General features: G+C 49.9%; 3 protein-coding genes across 3 annotated transcripts in view; 1 reads left to right on the top strand and 2 right to left on the bottom strand.

Annotated features, from left to right (window-relative positions):
• The window catches only part of LOC142792336 (uncharacterized), a 74,208-nt gene that overhangs the window by 14,944 nt on the left and 32,080 nt on the right, over positions 1–27,184 (bottom strand). The window lies entirely within an intron of this gene.
• LOC119184590 (uncharacterized) lies at positions 13,106–18,914 on the bottom strand. Its single transcript, XM_037433974.2, has 2 exons — positions 18,493–18,914; positions 13,106–15,018 (listed from the first exon to the last, which is right to left on the bottom strand). Exons 1-2 carry the CDS (start codon positions 18,778–18,780, stop codon positions 13,906–13,908), a joined length of 1,401 nt encoding a protein of 466 aa, XP_037289871.2. The 5' UTR covers positions 18,781–18,914; the 3' UTR covers positions 13,106–13,905.
• Positions 19,178–21,983, top strand: LOC142792335 (uncharacterized). Its single transcript, XM_075885628.1, has one exon. The coding sequence runs from the start codon at positions 20,031–20,033 to the stop codon at positions 21,981–21,983; it is 1,953 nt and encodes a 650-aa protein (XP_075741743.1). The 5' UTR covers positions 19,178–20,030.

Raw genomic sequence — 27,184 nt, 5'->3', positions numbered from 1 at the left:
TACTGGTGCACTCCACAGTTCGACAAGCAGCAATGAAAACAACACGCTCAGCATGTTTCGTAGCGCCACTTTGACGAATCTGGGGACTGTATTTTCTTTGCCCTATTATTGTAATATATTTCTTGTACTTATTGCTTACTTTCTTACATTAACATCATACGTCTGTGTTGCAGACCCGTGTGCTCAGATTTGGATGCACGATAAAGAACCCAAGGTGGTCGAAATTTCCGCAGCCCTCCACTACGGCGTCTCTCGTCCTACGTTGGTTTGGGACGTATAACCCCACATTTCGATCAACTTTCATGTTATGATGAAGTCTCGTGATGATGCTTTGTTTCGATGGGGGCAATGTGACACTCCCTCGTCATCTTTTGTTATCGCCTCGTTACAGTGAGCGCGCTCCCATGTGCTAACGGCGCCAAAAGACCATAAACCATCCAGATAATCTTAGAACGTTCCAATTGGGTTACTCGCCCGGCGCGAACATTACAGTTTCGAAGCAACAACACTTGCCGAGTCATCGATGGGCGGCACCCGGTAGCTTTTAATTGAAACACGCTTGTTCGGCGCAGACTGGTCGGCTCACGCAAGAGGTTCGAAAATGGAACACCGCCGAGTGTACTAAAGCATACCGCACGCCCTGGCGTTATGATCACGTGTTAAGCCGACGCGGTGGGCTTCATTCGTGTGACGTAGTGCTCCCTGCTTTCTTTTTAGGGGCGAAGCTCCTTATAGCGGCATCCGTTCGTCCCTCGTAAACGTTGTAGTGTGTAACAAGTATAACATTTCGACCTCCAAGGTGGTGCCGGTGAGAGATTTCTTCTGTGCTTTGTTCAACAATCAAAAATAATGCTCAATGTACATGCCAATAGCTGTTAACTGGTAATGAGAGACAGGAGCATTCAGCTTTTAGTTAACGCGCACGCTGCAATTCCCATTAGCAGCCATGGTCATGTACATTGAGCGCTATCTGACAAGAAAGGGCTGCTACGTTATACTCGCTGGGTGTAATCTCCTTAGTTTTAGAAAGGTTTAGCGAGCGTTGAGCCGCAGTGCCATGAATACAATGAACTAGTATATACCATGAATTAACACGAGGTGGTTAAAGGTGGGAAGTAGATACGAAGCGCAAGCCGAAAGAAAGTAAAAGCCGAATTCTCCTGCCTCTCATTTCCCATTAGCAGCCATTGGCATGTACATTGAGCACTATCTGACCGGAAAAGATTGCTACGTTATACTCGCTGGGCGTAACCTCCTTGGTTTTAGAAAGGGTTAGCGAGCGTAGGCGGCAGTGCCATGAATACAGTGAACTAGTATATACCATGAACTCGAGGTGGTTAAAGGTGCGAAGTAGACCCGAAGCGCAAGCCGTAAGGAAGTGTGCGTGTGCCACCTATCGTTTAGTCCTTGGAATGTCCGCTAAGTGGCGGTGCTTCTATATGGGGAATATATGATGAAAAGATGCGATATGGTGGTACTTGGAGTGTTGAATAGATGGACGAACGGACACACAGACAGATGCATGGATGGACGCATGAACGGACGCAGGGGCGGATGCATGGACGAACGCAGGGACGGACGCACGAACAGACGCACGCACGGACGAGTGGATGGACGCATGGGCGGTCACACCGACGGACGCTTGGACAGACGGAAGCAAGAACGAATGAACGGACGAATTCTTCGCCCCACTCTTCATCATTCACTCCGTGGATATGCTGCCAATTTTTTTCCTTCCTCCGTGGCTTAAGACGCGTGCATGACCTACCGCTTATTGTTCTTTCTGCCGCATCGCCCAAGGCTTTTCTTTCCCCCATGCCGGAGCTTGGACCCACGTAAAGCCTGTGCTTAGCACCTTCCCACATCGATTGCTGCAGGTAATAGCAATGGCCATATGTGAAACAACGGAATACAACTACGGAGGGTGATAATGAAATACGGCCATGAGAAATGACAAAGAGGCCTTGATAAAGATGCGCCTATCATGCCGGAAACTGCTGACCACCGATAAGCGGATGATCCGGAGAAGATCAACGAACGGATAGCGGCACGTACAAGCGCGCACAAATCCAGCGTTCCTCGGTGAGCCTCATTTTGTGTACGCCCGATCTTCTGTTCACTCACCAGTGCTTGATTTTTTTTTTTTGTTACAGATAAGTCGCCACAACGGAACTCTGTAACTCATGTTTACTGGTTTTCAAAAGTTCATGCCTCATGCGCACTAGCGTATATAGTTACACTCGATCATCACGAAAGACATATATATATATATATATATATTATACCAGCCTATCTCTGAAAAATATAGAAAGCCTATACAAAAATATACAGAAATATACAAACATATAAAAATTACAAAAATATATAGGCCTGGCTGTCAAATATCACTTTTTGAGAATAGGTTTTGCCATCGTGGTTCCTGCGGGGAAGTCTGATATATTCAATCGCATAAACCTATTCAAAGCAGCATTTCGAGTTGTTATATCGTGACCTATATAAAGCCTTCTGTTTACTACAGCAATACTTCTCTACTATTTATTTCGCTTGGATTCGCTTAGAAATATTGTCCACGTCGACCTACCGCATGACAACACCTTCAACAGAAAAAAAGAATGGCTGCATATCCACGGAGTGAATGATGGAGAGTGGGGCGAAGCATCCATCCATTCATTCGCTCTTGCTTCCGTCCGTCCATGCGTTCATCTGTGTGACCGTCCATGTGTTCTATCCGCCCGTCCGTGCGTGCGTCTGTTCGTCCGTCCACACGTCCATCCGTGCATTCGTCCCTGCGTTCGTTTATGCATCCGCCCCTGCATCTATTCATGCGTCCATCCGTCCGTGCAGCCACCCGTGCGTCCGTCCACCTATCTGTCTGTGTGTCCGTTCGTCCATCTAGTCAACACTCCAAGTACCACCATCTCGCATCTTTTCATCATATATTCCTCATATGGAAGCACCGCTATCCAGCGGACATTCCAAGGACTATACGAGAGGTGGCACACGCACACTTTCTTGCGGCTTGCGCTTCGTGTCTACTTCGCACCTTTGACCACCTCGAATTCATGGTGCATGCGAGTTCACTGTATTCATTGCACTGTGGCCCAACCCTAGCTAAACTTTTCTAAAACCAAGGAGGTTACGCCCAGCGAGTATAACGTAGCAACCCTTTCTTGTCAGATAGTGCTCAATGTACATGCCAATGGCTGCTAATGGGGAATAAGAGACAAGAGAATTCGGCTTTTAGTTAACGCGCACGTTGCGAATTTTTTATTGTTCAACAACGCACAGGAGAAATCTTCCTCCGACACCAGAATTGCATGTCAAAGCGTAAGACACGTTACGTACTACGACGAGAGACGAACGGGTGCCGCTTCAAGGAGCTTCGCCCCTAAAAAAGAAAATATTCCTGGACATTCTATGTGTTGTACGAAGGAGGTGGCTAGTAGTGTATGCTGCACTCTTCTTTTCTTTTTTTTTCTTTGGGCGAGGCTTGGAATGCCGAATCAACGTCCGTTTATCTTGAGAAGTTGTGCGCATATTTCGAAATTACCAGGTAGTTTGAATATACTGGTGCCAAGCTGGCGCCTTGTATAGGGGTGAGGGGGGGGGGCGCCTTGTAAAGGGGTATAGGGTTGGGACACAACCACGATGGCTTTGCCCCAACGTCGAATGGTTGGGTGGATGGATGGATGGATGGATGGATGGATGGATGGATGGATGGATGGATGGATGGATGGATGGATGGATGGATGGATGGATGGATGGATGGAAGGATGGATGGATGGATGGACGGACGGATGGATGGATGGATGGATGGATGGATGGATGGATGGATGGATGGATGGATGGATGGATGGATGGATGGATGGATGGACGGACCGATGGATAGTGTTGGCCGAATATATTCATGTTGTTATCCGCCCTGCTGGCGGTGAGCCCACGCCATGGAGGAAGTCGTGGCATTGAATTGGCGGAACGGCGGCTGTCTGTCGGCCACACAGGACTCAAAGACCCACGTCGCCAAAGCGGATCAGTGGTGGCGCCTACGGCAGACAAGAGCCGTGTTCGGCTGCAAGCGTGCAAGGTGCAATTGCGCTCCGCCATAGCAACCAAACCCAGCGGTAGTGGCGGCATCGATACGCGGGCCAAATATACTTATGTGCTTCTTAAAGGGAAAAGAAGAGAAAAGTGAGCCCTGTAACTGTCTGCATCAGATGCAACACCTCAACAGTAGCTCACAAGGGATGGTGGTAAGGAGGGATTAAAAGGATAGGATTAAAATATATATATATTGCGATGATGTTTATTAGAGCAGAGGAGTCGCAACGAGGTCGCGACGGAAAATGGGCGAACAGCAAGTCTGGCAAAGGCGGCACAGGTTCTCGCGCAATCAGAGCACGGGCTTCTCGTTGTTTTCCGAAGGCGCATACGCGTTGGTGCGTATGCTCCACTACAATACCCCCGGGGTGAAGGGTAGCCATCCTGGCGACTCAGGGAGTAGGCACAATGAGGGGGTCGTAGTAGGGCTTGAGACGGTCGACGTGTACGGTCTCGCGTCCTCGACGGCGCAAATCTGGTGATTGTGTTAATGGCTCGATGACGTAATTCACCGGGGAGGTCGCGTCAATGACACGGTAGGGACCATGGTACCGGGCCAGAAGTTTAGAAGACAGGCCAGGAACGTGCGGGGGCACCCAAAGCCACACAAGGGAGCCAGCACGAAATGTAGGAGCTATGCGGTGAGCGTCGTCGTGTCGAGTCTTTTGTAGGCCTTGAGCCTCACTTGTCAGAGACCGAGCCAACTGACGGCAGTCTTCAGCGTATCTGGTGACTTCCGAAAGCGGGGAGCACTCAGATGCATCAGGGCGATACGGTAGTATAGTGTCGAGTGGGTGGGAAGGTTCGCGGCCGTACAATAGAAAGAACGGGGAAAAACCGGTAGTCGCTTGCGTCGCGGTGTTATAAGCGAAGGTAACAAAGGGCAATACAGCGTCCCAGTTAGTGTGGTCGGAGGAGGTGTACATCCTCAGCATGTCGCCAAGTGTGCGGTTGAACCGCTCAGTAAGACCATTTGTCTGTGGATGGTATGCGGTAGATTTCCGGTGGATAATGTTGCATTCAGCGAGGATAGCTTGGATGACCTCCGACAGGAACACTCGACCCCTATCACTGAGTAATTCCCGCGGAGCACCATGGCGTAGAATGAAGCTGCGGAGAATGAAGAGTGCAACTTCGTGGGCGGTCGCTGCCGGTAGAGCTGCAGTCTCAGCGTAGCGTGTCAGATGATCGACTCCGACAATAATCCACCGGTTTCCAGAGATACTATATGGGAGGGGGCCATAGAGGTCTATACCCACGCGGTCGAATGGGCGAGCCGGGCACGGGAGCGGCTGTAACATGCCAGTAAGGTGCCGCGGAGGTGTCTTGTTCTGTTGGCAAGTGGTGCAAGACTGAACGCATTTCTGCACAAAGCGATACATTCCTCGCCAGTAATAGCGCTGGCGCAGCCTTTCGTAGGTTTTCAGGACACCTGCGTGAGCACTTTGGGGATCTGCATTGAAATTCATGCAGATGTCCGAGCGCATATGAGTTGGGACAGCAAGGAGCCACTTCCGACCACCAGGCATGGAGTTACGGCGGTACAGAATGTTGTCTCGTAAGGAAAAGTGGGCTGCTTGCCGGCGTAGCGCTCTCGTGGAAGGGACAGCAGACGGATCGGTAAGGTAGTCGACTAACAAGGCAAGGTGTGGGTCTTTACGCTGCTCCGAAAGCATGTCAGTCGTGTCGAGCGGTGACAAGGTGGTAAAAGGGGGAGACAGAGAAGCCACATCTGGTGTTAATGGCGATCGCGAAAGTGCATCGGCATCCGCATGCTTGCGACCGGAACGATATACGACACGGATGTCGTATTCCTGCAATCGAAGTGCCCAACGCCCCAGGCGTCCGGACGGGTATTTCAAGGTGGACAGCCAACATAGAGCGTGGTGGTCTGTGACCACGTCGAAAGGACGGCCGTAAAGGTACGGGCGAAACTTCGTCAACGCCCAGATTATGGCCAAACACTCCTTCTCTGTCACGGAGTAATTCAATTCAGCCTTCTTGAGAGCGCGACTTGCATAGGCGACTACGTATTCAGCTTGGGTGCCTTTCCGTTGTGCCAAAACTGCACCAAGACCGATGCCACTTGCATCGGTGTGAATTTCTGTGGCCGCAGCAGGGTCGAAGTGACGAAGAATAGGTGGTGAGGTCAGCAGGCGGCGGAGCTGGCGAAATGCGTCGTCACATGCAGGTGACCATGCAGATATGCCTTTGCTGTTGGAAAGCAGACTCGTGAGAGGTGCGATGATGGACGCGAAGTTGCGCACGAAGCGACGAAAGTAAAAGCAGAGACCGACGAAACTTCTTAGGGTTTTCAGAGATGTGGGCAACGGAAAGTCAGCGACAGCTCGAAGCTTATCGGGATCCGGAAGAACACCGTCTCTGGTGATGACATGTCCCAAGATGGTTAGTTTTCGTGCTGCGAAGTGGCACTTCTTGGAGTTAAGTTGTAGGCCTGCAGAAGTTAGACACGTCAGAATCTCGTGGAGGCGAGCAAGATGTGTCGGGAAATCAGATGAAAAGACTACGATGTCGTCCAGGTAACATAAGCAGGTTTTCCACTTGTGGGCACGCAAGATGGTGTCGATCATGCGCTCAAATGTGGCAGGCGCGTTGCAGAGCCCAAATGGCATGACTTTGAACTCATATAGGCCATCCGGCGTTACAAAGGCTGTTTTAGGGCGATCACATTCAGCCATTGGCACCTGCCAATACCCACAACGCAGATCCAAAGATGTAAAGTACTCGGCGCCTTGTAAACAGTCAAGAGCATCGTCTATTCGAGGTAGCGGGTAGACATCTTTTTTCGTAATATTGTTTAAGCGGCGATAGTCCACGCAAAATCGTACGGTGCCATCTTTTTTCTTGACCAGAACCACAGGTGATGACCAAGCGCTTTGAGAAGGCTGTATGACTCCACGTTTAAGCATGTCATCTACTTGCTCCGTAATGACGCGGCGCTCTTCGGCGGAAACGCGGTAAGGACGCTGTCGCAGAGGCGAATGTGAGCCGGTGTCAATAGTATGAGCGATAGTCGTGGTGCGGCCCAAAGCAGGTTCTTGAAAGTCGAAAAAAGAACGAAACTTGTTAAGGAGAGCAACAAGTTGGCGGCGATGCGAGAGGGGAAGGTCTGCGTCAATAGCATTGTCGAAGGCTGACGAACTTGATGGCTCAGACGCATGAGTGATTGCAGCAATGTCACATGGCGTTTCGTCGGGAAGAATAATATCATCGATATGGTCGACAGGTTGGACATATCCTAACGTTTCACCACGAAGTAAGCCAATAGGGTAGTTGCAGTGGTTGGTGACCAGCATTACGGTTAAACCAGACGCAATTGTAAGAACAGCAAATGGGAGAACGATGCCCTTGCGTTCAGTAAAAACCGGAGATGGCGTAAACACCACCGTGCCGTCAGGTTGCGCCAGACATGAAAGGCTAATAGGGACCGAAGCTTCAGGAGGCAAGGTGATGTCGTCATCAGCGATGACTTTGCAGAGCAGAGGAGAGCGGTCGGGTGGTGGAAATTCACATGTTGGCACAAGGGACACTTCGGCACGGGAACAATCGATGATAGCTTCATGACGTGATAAGAAATCCCAACCCAGGATAAGGTCATGAGAGCAAGATGGTAGAACAAAAAACTGTACGACGTACAAAACGTCTCGGATGACGACGCGCGCCGTACACACAGCCGAGGGATGAATGCGTTGCGCGCTAGCCGTGGACAGCACCAAGCCACTGAGAGATGTGGTCACTTTCTTCAGTTTCCTACAAAAGTTTGCGTTCATCACAGAAACGGCGGCCCCGGTATCAATTAACGCTAATGTGGCGACTCCCTCAACATCGACATCAACAACATTTTGCGGCGAAAATGGAGGCCTTGGGAATTGCGCACAAGTTGCAGTTCTTGCCTCCGGAACTGCACTGATTAGTTTCCCTCCTCGAGAGGTGGTCGACGACGCATAGGCGATGGCGATCGGCGACGAGGTGATGGGAAACGAGCAGTCGATGGGTGGCGATCCGAGTCGGAGTGCCTCTGTTCATATGCAGACGTGGTGGTCTGCTGCGGTGCGTAGGTAGGAGCTCCAAAGTATGCGTGCGCAGGCGTGGGACGGCGGCGGCAGAAGCGTGCAATGTGGCCAGCGATGCCACACGCGAAGCAGATGGGACGATTGTCTCGGGTGCGCCACTCATTAGATGGACGGAAAAAGCGAGGTGGGGGCCTGTAGACTGGAGGCGAGGCCGGAGGAGGTGGAGCCGATAAGGCGACTGGATGCGGTAGGGGCCGCGCGACCACAGCTGCGTAGCTGAGAGGTGAAGGCGGCGCAGTTGGTGCGTAGCCAGCAGTTGAGAGATCAGATGGCACCGAAGTGCACGGGTAAGAGGCCGGAACTGTAGGGAGTGCATTGCAAATTTCAGTGCGTATGGCCTGCTGCATATTCGAAGGGAGACTTGTCGTGGGCGCGTCACTATGCGGCAGCAGGGAAAGCTGTCGGGCGACTTCCTCCCTGATGAAGTCTTTAATCTGGTTCGACAGAGTTCCTTGGTGAACGTTGCCATTGGCGAGTGCGACGGCCGAGATCGAATCTGGTGATGGAACACTCTGTCGAGCGATGGAACGCTGACGACGCAATTCATCGAAGCTCTGGCACAGGCTTACGAGGACTGCCACCGTGGTCGGGCTCTTCGCCAGCAACATCTGGAATGCGCCATCCTCGATGCCTTTGAGAATATGTCGAATTTTCTCTTTTTCAGGCATGGATGAGTTAACACGCCTGCAGAGGTCGAGCACATCCTCAATATAGCTAGTAAAGGTCTCACCAGGTTGCTGGGCTCGGTGGCGCAGACGCTGGTCAGCGCGGAGCTTGCGGACCTCTGGTCGGCCGAACGCTTCGGTCACGAGGGTCTTGAAGGTGGACCAGCTGGCGATGGCGGTTTCGCGGTTGGTGAACCATAGCTTGGCGACGTCAGTTAAGTAAAAGATGACATAGGCAAGCTTGGAGTCGTTGTCCCATTTGTTGCTGGCACTCACGCGTTCGTACAAAGAGAGCCAGTCTTCGACGTCTTGCTCACCACTGCCGCTGAAGATTGGTGGGTCCCGCTGACGGGTAGCACCAGGGCAGGTCGACGGGGCAGCCGATGGTGCTGGCTGTGCTGGGATGGGCTGGTTGGCGACTGCGTCAGTCATGTTGTACGGTAGTCTTTCGGCCAACTTGCGAGAGCGGAGCTCCAGGTCTGCTTGGGGATCTCAGCAGCCTCCACCAAATGCGATGATGTTTATTAGAGCAGAGGAGCCGCAACGAGGTCGCGACGGAAAATGGGCGAACAGCAAGTCTGGCAAAGGCGGCACAGGTTCTCGCGCAATCAGAGCACGGGCTTCTCGTTGTTTTCCGAAGGCGCATACGCGTTGGTGCGTATGCTCCACTACAATATATATATATATATATATATATATATATATATATATATATATATATATATATAGAGAGAGAGAGAGAGAGAGAGAGAGGAATGAGAGAGCGAGGTGCAGGGACAGTGAGCAACGGAAGTAAAACAGGAGATATGAAAGATGGAAACGGTCGCAGGAGCCCGAGGATGGGCCACCACTCGGCGAGAGCTCTTGTCGGCGTCAGGAAATGGCGTAACGCGAGCCCAGTTGGCCAGAGCTACGCTGTAGTCGTCGTCGGGGATCGGCGTCAGGAGATGGCGTAGGACCAGCCCAGTCGGCCAGAGCTGCACTGCCGTCGGAGGTCGCCAGGGCACAACCGGTCGGCACGAAATCCAGTGACATAAAAAAGAATATTCTAATGGCCTGTCAGGCCAGCGTTGCAGGCACGTGCCCGGGAGGTGGGTTCCCACAGCGCGGCGACGCCGGACGTCGAACGTTTCGGGAACCGGAGGGAGCGAAGTTGAGCGGCGACGAGAGGCGGTAGTTATTCGAGGAAGATCCAAGGAGGGAGGACTCCGTGCCTGCCACCTTCAACGGCAACCAACCGGCAGTCGAGGAGAGAGACATTCCTGTGTTGTATTGTGAGAGTGTTCGAATGGGGAGTTAGGGTAGAAAACGAGGGCTGCAGAGACGAGGAAGAGAAGAGAAACGTGTGAACGTCTCGAGCGATCGTATGCTCAAGGTGCCAGCAGATGAGAAATCTTGTCTTCGGCTTCTTTGGCGGCAGGAGCAAATGCCGTGCAATTAGCGAGGCGAGTAGAAGAGCGAAAACGGAACTTGACTGACTGACTGACTGACTGACTGACTGACTGACTGACTGACTGACTGACTGACTGACTGACTGACTGACTGACTGACTGACTGACTGACTGACTGAGTGTGACTGACTGTGACTGACTGTGACTGACTGTGACTGACTTTGACTGACTGTGACTGACTGTGACTGACTGACTGACTGACTGCTGGCCGACTGGCCGACTTACCGACTGGCCGACTGGCCGACTTACCGACCGACCGACCAACCGACCGACCGACCGACCGACAGACTGACTGACTGACTCACTGGCAGGCAGGCAGGCAGGCAGGCAGGCAGGCAGGCAGGCAGGCAGGCAGGCAGGCAGGCTCTCCATCATTCACTCCATCATTATTCTCCATCATTCACTCCATCATTATTCTCCATCATTCACTCCATCATCACTCTCGATCATTCGCTCCGTGAATATGCTGCCATTTTTTGTTTCACAAATGCAAAATGGTAACTGTTTCAGCAAATTGGTGTTTCATTCTTCACTGGCATTGCTCAAGACTCTTTCAAAGTGCCTTAGTGAAACCTAATTATCACACGCCCCCATGGTTTATCGCGCAAGTTGGCGCTCGGGTGTGGACGCAAAGGTTGCCGCAGTGAGGCAGCGTCGTGTCTGCTGCGTTTAAATATAGGTAAAATGGCCGAAGCCCATGCAATTCTGTTTATTTGCACGTGAAATAACCCAGATGGGCCAAAACTTTCGGAGCATTCTACTGTGCCGTTCCCCATAAGCAGTTTGTATTAAAAAGGCAAAAAGAAAAGACAGCGCTCTTAACAGAAAAGCCGAAAGATACCCAAGAATACCTTCATGAAGTGCTGATCGCCCGCCGAAGTGCAAAAAAGAACTCTATGTTATGCACACACGGGGCTTAAAAAAGGATCTGTAGTGATGATGCGTTCTACGTGCTTCACTTAAGCAGCCTACATGAAAGACAACGTAAAAAGTTTGAAGGAATAACCCGGATGACGCTCTGCGTCGGGCACACGACAAATCATGTAAATTTAAAAACCACAACTAAGTAGAAGTTAAGAATTATAGAACTTCTGCAATGAAAACTTTAACAATCGCTTTTGTGCATTCAACGTAATTCCTAAATTTACTGTCCACGCAATACCTGGTTCTCGATTATAATAAAATATATGAAAGCACCTTCAAAATGCCGTTATTGTTCAAAGCACTGGAGCATGTTTCATCTATTTAAAATCGTAGTTTTTCCACCGCTATAATTCAAACGTCATGGACTTAATGGGCATAAATGTTTAATTGTAGTGGGGGTTCACGGGGACCCAGGAGGCCAGGTAGGAGCCGATTTTCCTCAAAGTAAAGCTTTTCTGACTTGACTAGAATGCGGGTACTTCTTTCCCGAAGAGATTTTTTTCACTCGTCACAATATTACCGTAATCGCATATATAAAAGCCACGTGTATAGAAGTAAGAACGCTTACCCATTTATACACCCGTCCATTGGTATTTAAGGGCATTTTGAAGGTCTTTATCCCATTGCGAAGCGAATTTCATTCAAACACTCCGGCCAACTCTTTAACAGTATACCAGCCGTACTTGCACGAGGAACTCCTAAATTGAGGTCTGATTTATAATTTGGAATTTCTTTTAGAGACTGAAAACAGGTTTACGTGCTGCTTAACCCACATTCAGAAGAGTGCTGTCATAATTTTGAGGCACCCAAAAGGGATAGCTTTCGTTTCCACGGTGTGCAGTGTCATTGCTGTGCATCCACCAGGGCCAGACAATCCGTACAAAATATTGTGATTTTATTTTGAAATGAATCACCGAGTATCTGCAAACTAGCCACACCGATTAAGGACACTATCACGACTGGTCAACACAGTTCACTGCGTTTGCGAAACTTACGTCCTGCGTGCTGCTTCAGTCACACAATTGTCTTTTAAAAGTCCTCGGACTACAATTCTTTCGTCGTTGTTTGCGGGAACAACGTGCGATTGACTGCAAAATGGCGAATATTTGCAGCGTGGTGTGCGTTAAATAAAGGTGGACTGCGGGTGTCTGCGTTCAATCGAAGTCTTCTGTCTCTCACTGCCCATAAGCAGCGGTTGGCATGTTCTAGCAGGAAACACCGGTCCATCACTGCGTGCTTTGCGCCTCCCTAGGTTTCTCTTCTGCGCAACGCCGAGGTGAGCGCCAGCGTCAGTGCCACCACCAGTGTAAGCATGAACACCAGCTGCTCCGTATCTACACATGGTTACTTTTAATTGGTCGGCTACTGACCCGCAGGTCGCGGGATAAAATCCCGCCGGCGGCCGCTGCATTTTCGATGGAGGCGAAAATGCAGTCGGCCCGTGTGCTAAGATTTGTGAGCAGGTTGAAGAACCCCAGGTGGTGGAAATCACCGGAACCCTCCACTACGACGTCTCTCATATTCCTATGGTGGGTTTGGGACGTTAAAACTCACATATCGATCAATAAATCGATCAATCAATCTCTTTGACAGGGGGTGGTGTAGTTTTTTAGGATTATCGACACCTGTGTTTTTTTAACTTAAAACAGCAACCCGAAAATATTTAAATTTGCGTCAGCACTCCTTTAAAGCTTAAGTGTTATTCAGTCGCGAAGCCTCGGTCAAATATGCTTGGAAAATAAACTAGTGTGTCACTCTGTGCTAGTGTCAATAATAAAAACAGCAGTATAAAACCGTTTATGACGCGAAGGTGTTCTTTGCATGAAAGCATGATCGTTGTTTTCGACGTGATCGGTGTGAACAGTACACTATAAAAATTATGAACAAATGTTTATTTGCAGAATTGACATCTCGAGAAGCATTTCACAATGACACATTTAGAAGCGAAACGCTTCGAGTGTCACACTTTTCGTGTATAACCCACCAAAATTTAAAAGTGAAATGTGTTTTTCATGTTCCACAAAACGAAATGCTGTACAGGAGGGGCAGGCTTGATGAGAGCACAAAATACCTGGGCTTGTGCGATGTTCATACAAATAAATAGACTGTTCTAAGCCCGAAAAGTGCATTAGGCCTGACGTAAATATTCAAAGGTGAGTAGTAGTACTCCAATCGGGAAGACAACGTCGGAGTGCTTTGACTAAACAAGACTGCAAGACAACACCAACCCCAAGTGGAGCTTTGTGTAGCGGGACGTGATTTATTTATTTATTTATTTATTTATTTATTTATTTATTTATTTATTTATGAATTTATTTATTTTACCTGAGGGACCCGATGTCAGCGAAGAAATGAACACCAAAACGAAAAAGGTCCTTGGAACTAGGGCTGAATTAGAATAATATCGTCATGAATGCCAACAAATATTTATGTAATAAAATGTGTGTGACATGCTTCACTCGGGATCCGAACTACAATCTGAACATCACTTAGCTGACGTCACACGCACACATGAAACGGAAAGGAGGTTAGGCAGTTCAAAGTCTATGCGCTAAAAGACCTAGGTTTTGTGTTGATGTGGTGCTGCAATATACAATATTCTATTTCTAGACATTCGAAAGAAGGAGGTGAGAAACGCCCGCAAATTTAACTGGAGCCCTCGGCACTAGAGTGTCATCCCGCTTGTTGTTGTTGATGACAGATCGTCATTTGCAACATGACTCCGTCTTCTTGGATGCACGAGCGAATGTCGCAAGGATCAAGAAGGTGGTATATTTGGCGTCTATGTGTCCATAAACGTGTATCATGCTTACAATCGTATTCCTCTTCATACCAATACAATCCAACGACTTGTCTTGTTCTCAGATTGTACGGCTGGACTTCGAAAATGGGCGGTTGACACATGGAGTCTCCTATCATCCCATGAAACGTAATTCTCACACAAAGTTCGCACCGACTGAATTCAGGGTAGACCTGAACTGTGAAGTACGCATCTTTAGTGTGCAACACTGTGATATCCGCGAAACAGTACGCGTTCAGTTTCTCGTCAATGCGAAAATTTCTGAGCATCAGAAAATAATCCACGGTACCGATCACTTTCCTCCACGTAGCTGTCGTTGACAATGATCCTGTTAACTCTAAGCTACATTCAACACCCGGATATATCTGAGTAACGGCATGCTGAGGATAATCTTGCGAAGATGTTTTCTGCAGGGCTCTCAGAACATCCTGCGGCAGGTCCACAAGTGGTTTCGCCTCACGATGCTTTGACCTTTTCTTCGAACGTGAACAGGACGTAGACGGTGTATTTGCTTCCTCATTTGGATCCTGCCGAGAATTTCCCTCTTGCGATGAGGTCGAAGTACTCATTTCTCCGATTTGAGCCATTGCTGACGTTGCAGGTGCCGCGACATCCTGAGGGATCACGGCCGTCTTGAAAGCCTGGTTCCTGATCTGTTCAACGAGCTCATTCATTTGACTCTGAAGGCTAAGCAGGAGCTGCTCGCAGTTGGCATCCCTCAACATGCTCTTGAGTTCTTCAAGCGCCGCCGTCACGTCTCGGAGTGTCAATGTTCTACATTCTGGCGACGTGTTCTCTGTGACTGTTGCTGAAACGGCGGCCCTGCATCCGGATACGTAGTGCGTTTGCAGTTCTCTGTGCAAGACATCCTCCCCGCACCGCAAGCACTCCACGGTGTGGAATGTGCATTCGTTCTCGTAGTGTCGCAGCATTAACTCCAAGGATTCCTCGAACTCGCATCCATAGGCTTCGTTCCAGCAATGAACCTTCGTAGCAAGACAAAGAAAAAAAAACGAACGAAATGTGCTTAACTCATTCACGCAATTCGTTTGCAGGCGACTGTGAGCAACACAATTCTAGTGAGAATTTCGTACATTGCGTCATCTAGATCAAATGCTGACGTTTCATCTATCGTTTCCCTTTCTCTCCATTTCTGAGGAAAAAATACTATCTATCTATCTATCTATCTATCTATCTATCTATCTATCTATCTATCTATCTATCTATCTATCTATCTATCTATCTATCTATCTATCTATCTATTCATCAAATGTATCGCACACTCGTTGTGAAATTCATGTGTTTTTTCCCGCCTGATGCAATTGTACGCTTCTTCCATGGCGGTGGTAATGATAGCTAACACACTAAGTAACATTCTTATGTATATAGCTCTTTCCAAAAAAATTTCCAACATGACCTTTTGACGCCGAAATCCAGCGTTTTATGGTCACTCGGTTCAAAGTTCTTTTTTTAAATTATTTTTATCTTTGCGTCTATCGGAATCACCACTAACAGGTTGAATTTTCATTCGTAATCAACAACACTGATTCCGGAATATATGAGAACTGAGCTACTAAAATTCAGGTTCTTTTCGATGTTGTAGAAACCAACTCTCACCACTCGGCGCCCGAGACGCACCACCCGAAGTGGTATGATAAAGTGGGAGACGAAACGTGCTGCCGCTATTCCAGTAGAGGCGATTGACTTGCTGGTCGCTTGAATATGAAGCAAATACGCTGAACAACTTCTAGTAGGCTGAGAGAAAGTTGTGTGTACAGACTGTACATACTTTACAAAGTTACGGACATCAAGGTTACAAAAAAGAGAAGAAAAAAAAACACTTTGGAAATGAACCGTCTTCTGTAGGTCGACCCTATGTGATTCGGCGGAGCCGATGGTGCCGAACACCGCAACCTCAGTTCAGAACACTTGCCAGAACTTAGGGACATCTTTATATTCCCTCGGTGCTCCACCCTTACCCAGCTCTCGATGAATCATCGCCTGTTTTTCCTTTCATAGCACAGTACACTTGGTCGATCAAAACTTTGTCACAAGAACGCGACCTTCTTGCATGTGAGGGCTCATGCCCTCTCCACAAATAACACAACAACCGAAATTTAAATACAACAAAATGAAAAAAAGTCGCAGAGACGTGGGCAAGCTCCGCGGTGCACAATTATCTAGACAGATCTACACGTACTGGGGTTTGTGGCCATATAACCGCTTTCCTGCAACATGATAACTTGTTGACGACGGGGCATTAATCGCGCTGCAACAGGAACCGCCAACTGACCGCACGGGGTTATACGTAAGAGCTCATTTGCCAGGATAAACCACGGAAGCAGTCGAAGACATGCCGATTCAACAATAGGCACCCAAGACGCCAACCTGTCGCGCGCCCGCCCGCTTCTGAGAGCTATCTCACCGGACAGGAACGAAAGGTTCATCGCAATTACTGCGGTTTCGCAATGCCCGCCACCGATTTTGCAGGCGCGCAAACAGTACGCGGCCGTGCCACAAGCCGAACCGATGTGACGAGTCACCGCGATGCGCTGGGTCTCGGAAGAGGCCCTTTGATGCGTCGGCTGCCAGTACCGCGAGTAATTTAGGGCGTCGTCACAATCACGTTTCTAATCCCTGTTGCCCACGTATGGGTCGGTTTATTTTTCCTGGGTTAACAGCAACTCGAAACGCTCGGCCGCGTCCTGCGCTGCAGAACTACGTGAGGTACCATGCTGGCGCTGTACTGTCTTTGTTCACAGCAAATCCGGTCGGATACCCTTCGACTGAGTGCAACTTAGGCAATACTGCCTGCCAACGGCTGACATACCTTCCTAAGTTTACGCCCCGCCGCGGTGGTCTAGTGGCTAAGGTACTCGGCTGCTGACCCGCAGGTCGCGGGTTCAATTCCCGGCTGCGGCGGCTGCATTTCCGATGGAGGCGGAAATGTTGTAGGCTCGTGTACTCAGATTTGGGTGCACGTTAAAGAACCCCAGGTGGTCAAAATTTCCGGAGCCCTCCACTACGGCGTCTCTCATAATCAAATGGTGGTTTTGGGACGTTAAACCTCACAAGTCAAAGTCCTAAGTTTACAATGCAAAGTAAATGAAGGTAAGCTAACTGCCGCGCAAACAATTCTAACCGCGGTCCTACAGAGCTTTTTAACGCTATCCCGTTAAATATATCTGCGGTTGATGAAGAAACGGTTCGCCTTTCGTACATAGGTATCCGAATACTTGATCGCCTCCTTTAGGGTGAAAGAGGGTTATATAGCTGTTACCCGTAACGTGGTTACCGAGCAACACATAATGAAAATAACTCTTCGGCGTGTTAATTCGACAGTGCGTGTCTGTTAGTGCTGCAAGATCTTTAAACCCATAAATTGAGCTGTCCTTACCAATATATGTTGAATATCGTGCATGCTGCCTTTTTACAACTTTGTTTAGAGCTAGCAGATAGCCCATTTATTCTCAGTGTGCATAGAAAGTATATTTAGATTTTACCGATTTCTTACAACCTTCGCTCTCGCCAACGATGCCAGGTTTTTTTTTTTTTTTGCTGTTCTGGGGAAACTGCAGTTCTCATTACAAACGTGACCTCATCTCTTAAGGATTTATTTCGTGGTTAACAAGTAAACGAGTTTGCCTGCACGAAAAGACCGTTCATGCATTGCTAAGCCTGATGATACGCAGTATTGCAAATGAAGACATTGAAGGGTTTTCTCAAATGACGATCGTAACCAGTTTCTCACCTTCAAGGCATTCACTGTTCTGGTTGGCAAATGACAACTACCACATTCATCTTGCTCAAACGGTCCTTGATCCAAGGGATCTATCTATCTATCTATCTATCTATCTATCTATCTATCTATCTATCTATCTATCTATCTATCTATCTATCTATCTATCTATCTATCTATCTATCTATCTATCTATCTATCTGTCTGTCTGTCTGTCTGTCTGTCTGTCTGTCTGTCTGTCTGTCTGTCTGTCTGTCTGTCTGTCTGTCTGTCTGTCTGTCTGTCTGTCTGTCTGTCTGTCTGTCTGTCTGTCTGTCTGTCTGTCTGTCTGTCTGTCTGTCTGTCTGTCTGTCTGTCTGTCTGTCTGTCTGTCTGTCTGTCTGTCTGTCTGTCTGTCTGTCTGTCTGTCTGTCTGTGCCGAGAGATACAGAATGATAGATAGCCCTTTTATTCTCACTATGCGTTGAAGCAATCTGGCGGTTCTAGCCGTTTTTGACTTTCAATTGTTGCCAACAATGCCCAGGTTTATTCTCGTGTTCTGGGGCTGGTGTAGCTCCCGTGAAGCATATAAATTGATTTGTTAAAAGTTTACCTCATGGATAATAAGTATAAGTGTTTGACATCACCAAAAAGTCTGTCCTACATTGCCATGGCCGCAAATACAAATTAGTGCAAATGAAGAAATTGAACTCCCGAATAACGAGCGCAAGCGATTTCTCACCTTAAATGCGATCGCCTTTCTGGTCGGCAAGTCATAGCTGACGCATTCATCTTCCTCGAACTGTTCTTGATCCATCGGACACCGCCCACCACATGCTTCAGAACTGGCTGCGTGGCACGATTGGCATAGAGCGTGCGAGCATGGCAAAAGCACAGTCCGCGTCGGAATCATGCGGCACAGAGCGCACACGCGTGAACTTGGCACTTCGTCGACAAACCGAGTCTGTCGCCAGTTGACGCCTGCGACGGCGTGGTTGCGAAAACGGTGCATTCGCTGCTGGTCCGGCATGGTGCTTTGAATTCAGACGTGACTGCTTCGTTTGCACACAAGAGCGGAAATGGCGCTTCTTATCACCGGGCCTACCCCTACTCGATTGTCTCATGCACTTCGGCAGTCGCGTAGCAACAAGGAGAGATAAAACGCCAGGCCTGCGTGGAAGGCGCAGCACAGTCAAAGCGAGAGGTACAGGAGCGGCCTTTCAGAGGGTTTTCAAAAGAATGTGTCTATTTCCCCGGCAAGCCGAATAATTGATCAAAAAAACTTTCTCCCGGCAGTCACCTCCCATTGGCTCTTATAAGTCACGTGACTAACTGCCGGGATAAATTTTTTGTATAATTCTCCCGGCAGCCGGTAAAACTTCGCCTAACCTATTAAACATAACCCTATTTAACCTAACCCAACGCACGCTGGGCCACGTCTGTTCATTCTGTCTCGCAGCCTAACCTAACCTAATCTAACGCACGCAAGTCTACGTATACCCAGTCTGTCCCGCAGCAGCCAGTTTTTTCTCTTCTCCCCACGGCAGTTAGTCACGTGGCATATGAGAGCCCATGGGAGGCGACCGCCGGGAGAAATTTCTTTGAACAATTATCCTGGTTGCCGGCAGAATACACACTGCGTTTTCAAAACACTCGTTGAGTAACTACTGCTAGCACACTTGCTTGGCACCCACTAGGACTATATTGATAACTTTTTGGTAGTATGCTATTTTTCGTCATTCTTCTGAGAAACGGGGTATCTGCTAACCACTTGCAAAACGTTTCGTGCCAATGGTTCATGCAGTGGCTGACGACGATGAGAAATTACGACTGAAGTGGGTATGCGCCATAGTTATGCGCCACACGAACAAGCTTTTGTAATGGCTTGGAGTTTTGGACGGCCCACTCGTTGCGCTAGTCACATTGTGCGATGACTGGTTGTTCTCTCGCTGTTTTAAAACGCTTTGTGGGGGGGGCGCTCCGGTCGCCGAGCTGAGCAGATGTGCTCCGAATGAGCTCCGCAGTTTTCGCTAATTGTGCCGCCTTAACTGCTTCCAATCGATTGTATATCATCACTACAGTGTCCGTGAACATCCCTGGACTCGATTGATGCTATTTTCGGTCCGGCCAACCGGACGTTTTGTCAATTTTTGACGTTTTCTTCACTTGTGCGACGCTGGGCCTAGCGGACCACGCCTAGGCTTAGCGCGAGTACGGCGGGGACGCGCAACTGCGTCGGCCGCCCGGCCCGGCTCAACGCTCGACTCCTCATCGCCGAAGATGGCCTCGGCCTCATCGCAGCTCAACGTCGTTTCCCACAACCGTTTCGCGGCCCTTGCTACAGAAGACATAGACTTTTGTGCTGGCGGCAACGACACTACGACCACCGACACGATCAACGACCAAGAGGTACTACGCAGCACCGGCCGCACCGCAGTCGCGGTGCGCGGCAACGACTTACACCCAAGCGACATCGCGGGATGGAAAATCTCCGGAAAACAAGTAAGCCAACGACTTAATAAGCCGCAGCTTAACGAAGTTACCCAAAGCAACAAGCCAACTCCGCAATTTAGTGAAGCTCAAGCAAAACGCATGGTAGCGAGAATTACTAAAGCGTCCCGCATGCCACTGAATTTGCCGCGGGAAGAGCAGAAGATTGTAATACGACCGAGAGGAGGGCTATTCCTAGCAAAACTGGAAGCTGACATCGTAATGTCCGCAGTCATAACGGCAGCCAACGTTCCCAAGACCACAGCGAAAGCAGATACGATCTGTATTAATCCCACGCAGAACATCATCGTGATCAGCACGCCCGATGAAGAACGAGCACGTTACTACGCAAGCGTACGCTCTCTGTACATTGGGGGCCGTAGCTACGAAACGCATGCCTACTGCACCGCGCCTCACGGCACAGTGAAAGGAGTAATCCGTGGCATCGCAGTAGAGAACACTGCCGAAGATCTGCACGAGAATATCGTTAACCAAGCAAACCCGCAGGCTCTCGAAGCACACAGGATTGGAAACACTACCTCGATCGTCATTTTGTTCGCAGGAACAAAGGTTCCCAACTACATAAAGTATGGCTCCATTATAGTAAAGTGTGGATTATACAGACAACACCACAACGTATGCAAGACATGCGGCAAAATCGGCCATCGAGCCGATGTATGCCCCACGCCGGAAACCAAGATCTGCTTTGCGTGTGGCGCGCCTAACCCGACGGCAGACCACGCGGCGCGGTGCAAGCCACGTTGCAAACTGTGTAACGGAGCCCACGCCACGGGCATGGAGGGCTGTACGAACAAGTACAAGGTGCCCTTCGTAGTTACTCAGCGCAGATGGGAGCGCAGAAACGCGGCGTCAGCGTTTTCGTCGCAAGACTTCCCGCAGCTGCCACCGCAACAACAGAACGAAGCGCATCTATCAAAGAGAGGACGCAGCCGCTCGAGGAAGCGGGACAAAAGCAGGAGACAATCGGCGAGCCGCGGCAGAAGCACCGACGGCAAGCGCAGCGAAAACATGAATTACAACCGCAACCAGCAGCGACCGGGCAATGTGATAAATGGGGCCCAAGCAATCAACCCGCAAGCGGCGAACCGCAATCCGCTCAACCACGTAGCTGAAGCAAAGGACAACACCATCCAGTCACTACGCGATGAAAATGACCAGCTCAAGCGATGCATCGCTGAACAGAAAGCTCAAATGCAAGAGATGAACGCTAAGTTGAACCAACTCATCAACGCACAGCAGCAGCAGCAACAACAGGTGACTCCGCCACCGCCACTGTCGCCACCGCAGAGTCAACCAAGACCCCCAACGCCAAAGGAAAACAACACAAACTCAGCCATGGAGGTACAAGTCCCAGTTACTACGGAAGCTAACAGCGCAGAACCCGAAACGATCGACGTTGCTAGGACAAGCGAACCGGCACCCAAGAAGCGAGCGCTCGAATACGCACGTGAACGAAGAGTCAACGCTAGGCTGGACAGCCTAGAAGAACGTCAAGATCGACTAGAACAGACCATGAAAGCCAACTACGAAACCCTGAGCCAAGTCATCAAAGCTACTAACGATCGCCTCGATGCTACCAACGCACGCCTCGACACATTGGTGACACCCGTACATGGCATGCAGTCTACCATACAAGGAATACAGACTAAGTTGGATGCACTAATACATGCGCTGACGGCGTCAGGACTAATCCCCCAACAGGCCTTCACCCAACCGCAATAATGGACGGGACAACGGCAACAGGCACCGCTAACCACAGAAACAGAGCACCGACACAACAGCATCATCTCCTCATATGGCAATGGAATCCCAACGGCATACAGGGGAGAAAAGCATCGTTACAACAGTACATAAAACAAAGCACCAAGAGACCCGACGTTATAATACTACAAGAGACGCACAGTGAAACCCCACCGACGTTACCGGGGTACAGATCGTTTGCAAAGCCCCCCAGCGCACGAACAGTTGGGAAAGGCGCAGGGCAGGGGGTCTGCACCTTGGTAAAGAAGAATCTAACTTCAATAGATCACGAGCTGCTACCCAACGGCGCCATCGAGCACAGCACGGTTGAAATCGTCACCGGGAAGCGCAAGCGCCGTGAAAGCACTTTTATAATCAACGTGTACAGCAATCCGAAGCACTTCCAGCAAAAATTCCGCACCCTTGTGCACAAAGCGCAACAGCTCGCGGGCTCCAACGTAACCCTACTGTGTGGAGACTTCAACGCTCAACATACGGCATGGGGGTATCCATACACGACGGCGAAGGGCCACAGTCTCTACGACGAAACAATGGACGCAGGTTACCAATTGCTAAACGACCCCAACGCACCTACGAGAAACGGAACGTCGTCGCAGCGAGACACAAACCCGGACCTCGCTTTCATAAGCACGGCCTCAGCACTGCGTGGAGTCACGTGGCGGAACACCGGGGAGACGTTGGGAAGTGACCACTGCATACTCGAAATTACAATACCCATCGCAGAGAACACGCAAAGAGCACAGCAGCAGCAAATCATCGACTGGCACGAGTACAGAAAGAAATTAGAAGACAACGTTACGGAAACCATTGAAAACATAGAAGCATGGACCAACATGTTGAACGCCACGACCAAAGACGCCACTCAGACGGTAGAAACGGAGCCGGAGGCTACAATCCTGGACAGCAGACTAGCGCACCTCATGGAAGCCCGCAACTCGCTGATACGGCGCTGGAAACGTCAACGCCACAACAGAAAGCTACGCAAACGTATAGCACAACTCAACAGAGACATCGAGCATCACAGCGCAGTCCTCTGCAGACAGCAGTGGCACGCGGTGTGTCAAGAAGCGGACGGTCAACTACACAAAGGCAAGACGTGGCGCCTGCTACGCCACTTGCTCAACGATCAGACAACCAAGGGAGCTCAGCATTACATGCTGAACAAGACAATTCACAAAGCCGTCAAAGAAATGGGAGAGGCTGAGGTGCAACGACGCCTGGACGCCAAGTATCTCCCCGTAACGCCAACGCACCCACTCCCCAGCTACGAAGGGGCAAGCAACGAGAAACTAGATGCCGACATCGAAGAATGGGAAGTGCGAGCGGTTCTACAAACAATCAACTGTAAATCAGCATCCGGACCGGACCACGTCACCAACAAGGCATTGAGGAACTTGAACGACACGGCAATCGAAGCCCTCACCAAGTACTACAACCAGTGCTGGCGGACGGGCAAGCTACCGTAACAATGGGAGACCGCGAAAACGGTCCTGATCCCCAAACCGGGCAAACCACCCAGCATAGACAACCTGAGACCCATCTCTCTAACGTCGTGCGTGGGCAAGGTGCTTGAACACGTCCTACTCAACAGATTGCAACGTTATTTGGAAGAATCCAACATATATCTACATACAATGCTGGGGTTCCGGGCCAAACTGTGTACCCAGGACGCCATGCTGTTGCTCAAGAAGGAAATCGTGGACAGACACTTTCCCACGTTGGATAACAGAGCGGTGCTCGGACTGGATCTCCAGGGAGCATTCGACAACGTACACCACTCGGCCGTCTTTCGGCAGGTATCCCACTTCAACATGAGGGAGAGGACGTTCGCTTACATCAAAGATTTCCTGACCAACCGCACCACGCGGCTTGTGGCAGGAGAACTACAACTACCGCTCAAGCAGCTGGGGAGCACGGGGACACCACAGGCTCGGTGATCTCCCCTCTGTTGTTCAACCTTGTCATGATAGGCGTTGCAAGAAGATTGGAACGCGTTAGAAACATCAAGTACACGATCTACGCGGACGACATCACGCTGTGGTCAACGGGAGGAAGCGACAGCCAGATCGAGGCAGCCCTCCAAGAAGCCGTCGCCGCCGTAGAAGAATACCTACGACCCACCGGACTCAAATGTTCACCAACCAAGTCGGAACTGCTAGTGATCTCACCGCGAAGTGCGCGACGCCCGACAACGCAGAACATCAACGTTGTAACCCAAGACGGAACGCCGATACCGCACGTGCAGACACTCAGAGTTTTGGGGCTGCACCTCCAGGACTTGAACCGCAACAACGTGACGGTACAGAAGCTCCACGCAAAGCTCTCGCTGGCCACCCGCCTACTCAAGAAGGTGGCCACGCGGTACCAGGGCATGCGAGAAGACAGTCTACTACGACTCACCCAGTCGTTTGCAGTCAGCCACATCTCTTACGTAGCGTCGTTCCACAATTGGAAAACGGCGGGGAAGATCAAGATTGACGCGATGATCAGAAAGGCGTACAAGACGGCCCTGGGCTTATACCCCCACACCAACACACAACGCATGCTCGCGTTGGGCGTTCACAACACGCTGGAAGAAATCGCCGAAGCCCAGCGAACGGCGCAGTATCACCGCCTGTCCCAGACCAGGACGGGAAGAACGATACTACAGCGCATCGGAATCAACGCGCCAGCGACGACTCCGGAGGTAGCAAAGCAGCTACCCCGAGACGTTCTCCAAAGACTGAAGGTTCCACCCTTACCGAAGCACATGCATCCACAAGAGCACCAAGAAAGAAGAACGGCGAGAGCCAAGGCCCTCACAAAAGGTCACGCCAACGATCCGCGCGCGTACTACGTGGACGTGGCGAAGTATCCCCACCGGCCAAACACGTACGCAGCAGCAGTCATCGCAGCAGACACTGGAGTACTCACAACGTCGGGAAGCATACGGTGCAAGTCGCCCACGCAAGCCGAAGAGTTTGCAATCGCACTGGCACTAGCGATCCCGGATTGCCGCACGGTCCTCAGCGACTCGAAGACGGCAATAGCCAACTTTGCTACAAACAACGTCCATGGAACCACTGCAAGAGTATGTTCAACTATAGCAAGACCGGAAACCAACATTACCGTCAAGTGGTTCCCTGCGCACGCCGGGGAGCTGGACGTGGGCCCGAACCGCAACGAGGAGGCAGATACGGAGGCACACGCGCTAACTAGCCGCGGGTCTCTGTCAACGCATTCCTTGGAGCCGCAACGACCCGATGCCGAAGACGGAGAGTATTTCATCACAACCTACGCCGACGTTCTGCAATGGTACAGAACGAGCAGACGCCTCTACCCACCGCCTCACCGAGACCTACAACGCAGAGAAGCAGCCACACTACGACAGCTGCAGGTACAAGCAATATGGACCCCCGTCTGGGCAAAGCACGTTTGCCCGGAGGTTTACACCACTGATGTATGCCAACACTGCAAGAAGGTGCGAGCCACCCAGAGACACCTCCTTTGGGACTGTGCACCACCGCCGGGTAACCAAGAAGTAATGCCAACTGCCATAAGCAGCAAAATTATCAGCCGAGAGCCAGGCAATCAAAGAGACGTGGTCCAGCACGTGCTTAGCATCCTGGAACGCCAGCGGCCGAAAGCGGCGCCCCCACGGGTTTTACGCGAGTAGGTTGCTGCTCCGGGACGTCCGAGCACGCTAGTGTCTCGCTTTAATCCCCCTACCCCTTCCCCCTTTATGCCGGATCGTCAATAAAGTTGTTTCACTAACTCAAAACGCTTTGTGTCGCATTAACGCGATTGCTTTCCCGACATCAAGCCTGCCTGAGGCAAAGTGGCCAACAAGTCACAAGCACACCACCCAATGTGAAAACCTTCTTTTTTAAACTTCATACTGGAAACTTGCCAGTAAAAACGTGGCTTGAAGAGAGAGGCATGTGTGTACCATGGGGAAGCAGCTGTTTGCTGTGTAACAAACCTGAGACCATTGAACATGTGTTTATTGATTGTAAGAACACTATTTTCTTTTGGCACACTTTACAAAGGACTTTAAAAATAAAGATTTACCTCTTACTCCATATGGAATTCGTTTTTTGCCTTGTGATAGTTCTGTGATAAATTTGGATGTTATAATTTTACTTGGTCTTCATTCGGTTTGGCGTAGTATGCTATCGTACAGACACTGTGATGTGAGAGTTCTATCCGTTAATGAGTGTTTCGTGGAAGCTGTTATAAAAGTGCGAGACGTGTATAAGACTACCGACTGTGTTGAACATGTACTATCTTTGTTCGATGTGTTATCTCGCATGAAACACATGCGATAGTGATTGTCAGATTAGCTTGCCCAGTTGTCAAGAAGGCAATAAAGGAAAAAAAAACCAGCGTAGCTCAGTAGTAGAATAACAGGGCTGGCACCCAGCGGACCCGGGTTCGAGCCTCACTGTGTCATTGGTGCTACTTTTTTTTCTAATTTCACGCGATGTGGTTACGGACACAGGCGGCGGCGGACAACTGCGCGTGACCCGATTTGTGACCTCATAACAGCCTTCGCTGTAAAACGGTGGTGGTTATCGCGTATCAACCGCACTGTTCACTTCCCGCGTGTAGCTTTCCACCGCTTCGTGTTTAGGCTGGCACATGCCGATAAGGCTGATCATCGTCAAAGTTCACCGACACGTGACACCGCGTGTCGGTGACACCGCGTTTCTAGCTCATTATACACAGAAATCCTTCGCCTCAGTAAATCATACACAAAATAGATTTTGCGCTCTGCCTTATTTTGAAGGAGCAGAACCCGATGTTCTCGTCACTAAATGCAACTTAGATCGTCTTCAAACGGGCTCCCCGTACACCACGCCTGGTTCGTCGAAGGACGCTTAAGTTTTTTTTTGTATTGAGACCATAGATACTTAATCGAATGCGAAAATTGACCGTTAGCTTCGGCGTCCTTGGCATCAGCTCGAGTGATTAAAACAATCTCATTAGGTGATGACGTTACCTTATGACGTCATCGTGAAGTAACATGTCAACAAAATTTCTGGCATCCCGTGATCACGTCGTCACATTTCACCCTACCCTTACTTGGTTAAATGTTACGAGCTCACGCCGGAATAGTGCCAAACCACGTTCGGTTCAGAAACCTTTCGGAAGGGGCCTAAGGTGGATTGATACACTGATCA

The sequence above is a fragment of the Rhipicephalus microplus genome, unplaced genomic scaffold (genome assembly GCF_043290135.1).
Source record: "Rhipicephalus microplus isolate Deutch F79 unplaced genomic scaffold, USDA_Rmic scaffold_214, whole genome shotgun sequence".
Lineage (NCBI taxonomy): Eukaryota > Metazoa > Arthropoda > Arachnida > Ixodida > Ixodidae > Rhipicephalus > Rhipicephalus microplus.
The sequence above is the reverse complement of the archived record's forward strand: the minus strand, read 5'-3'. Positions and strand labels throughout refer to the sequence as shown.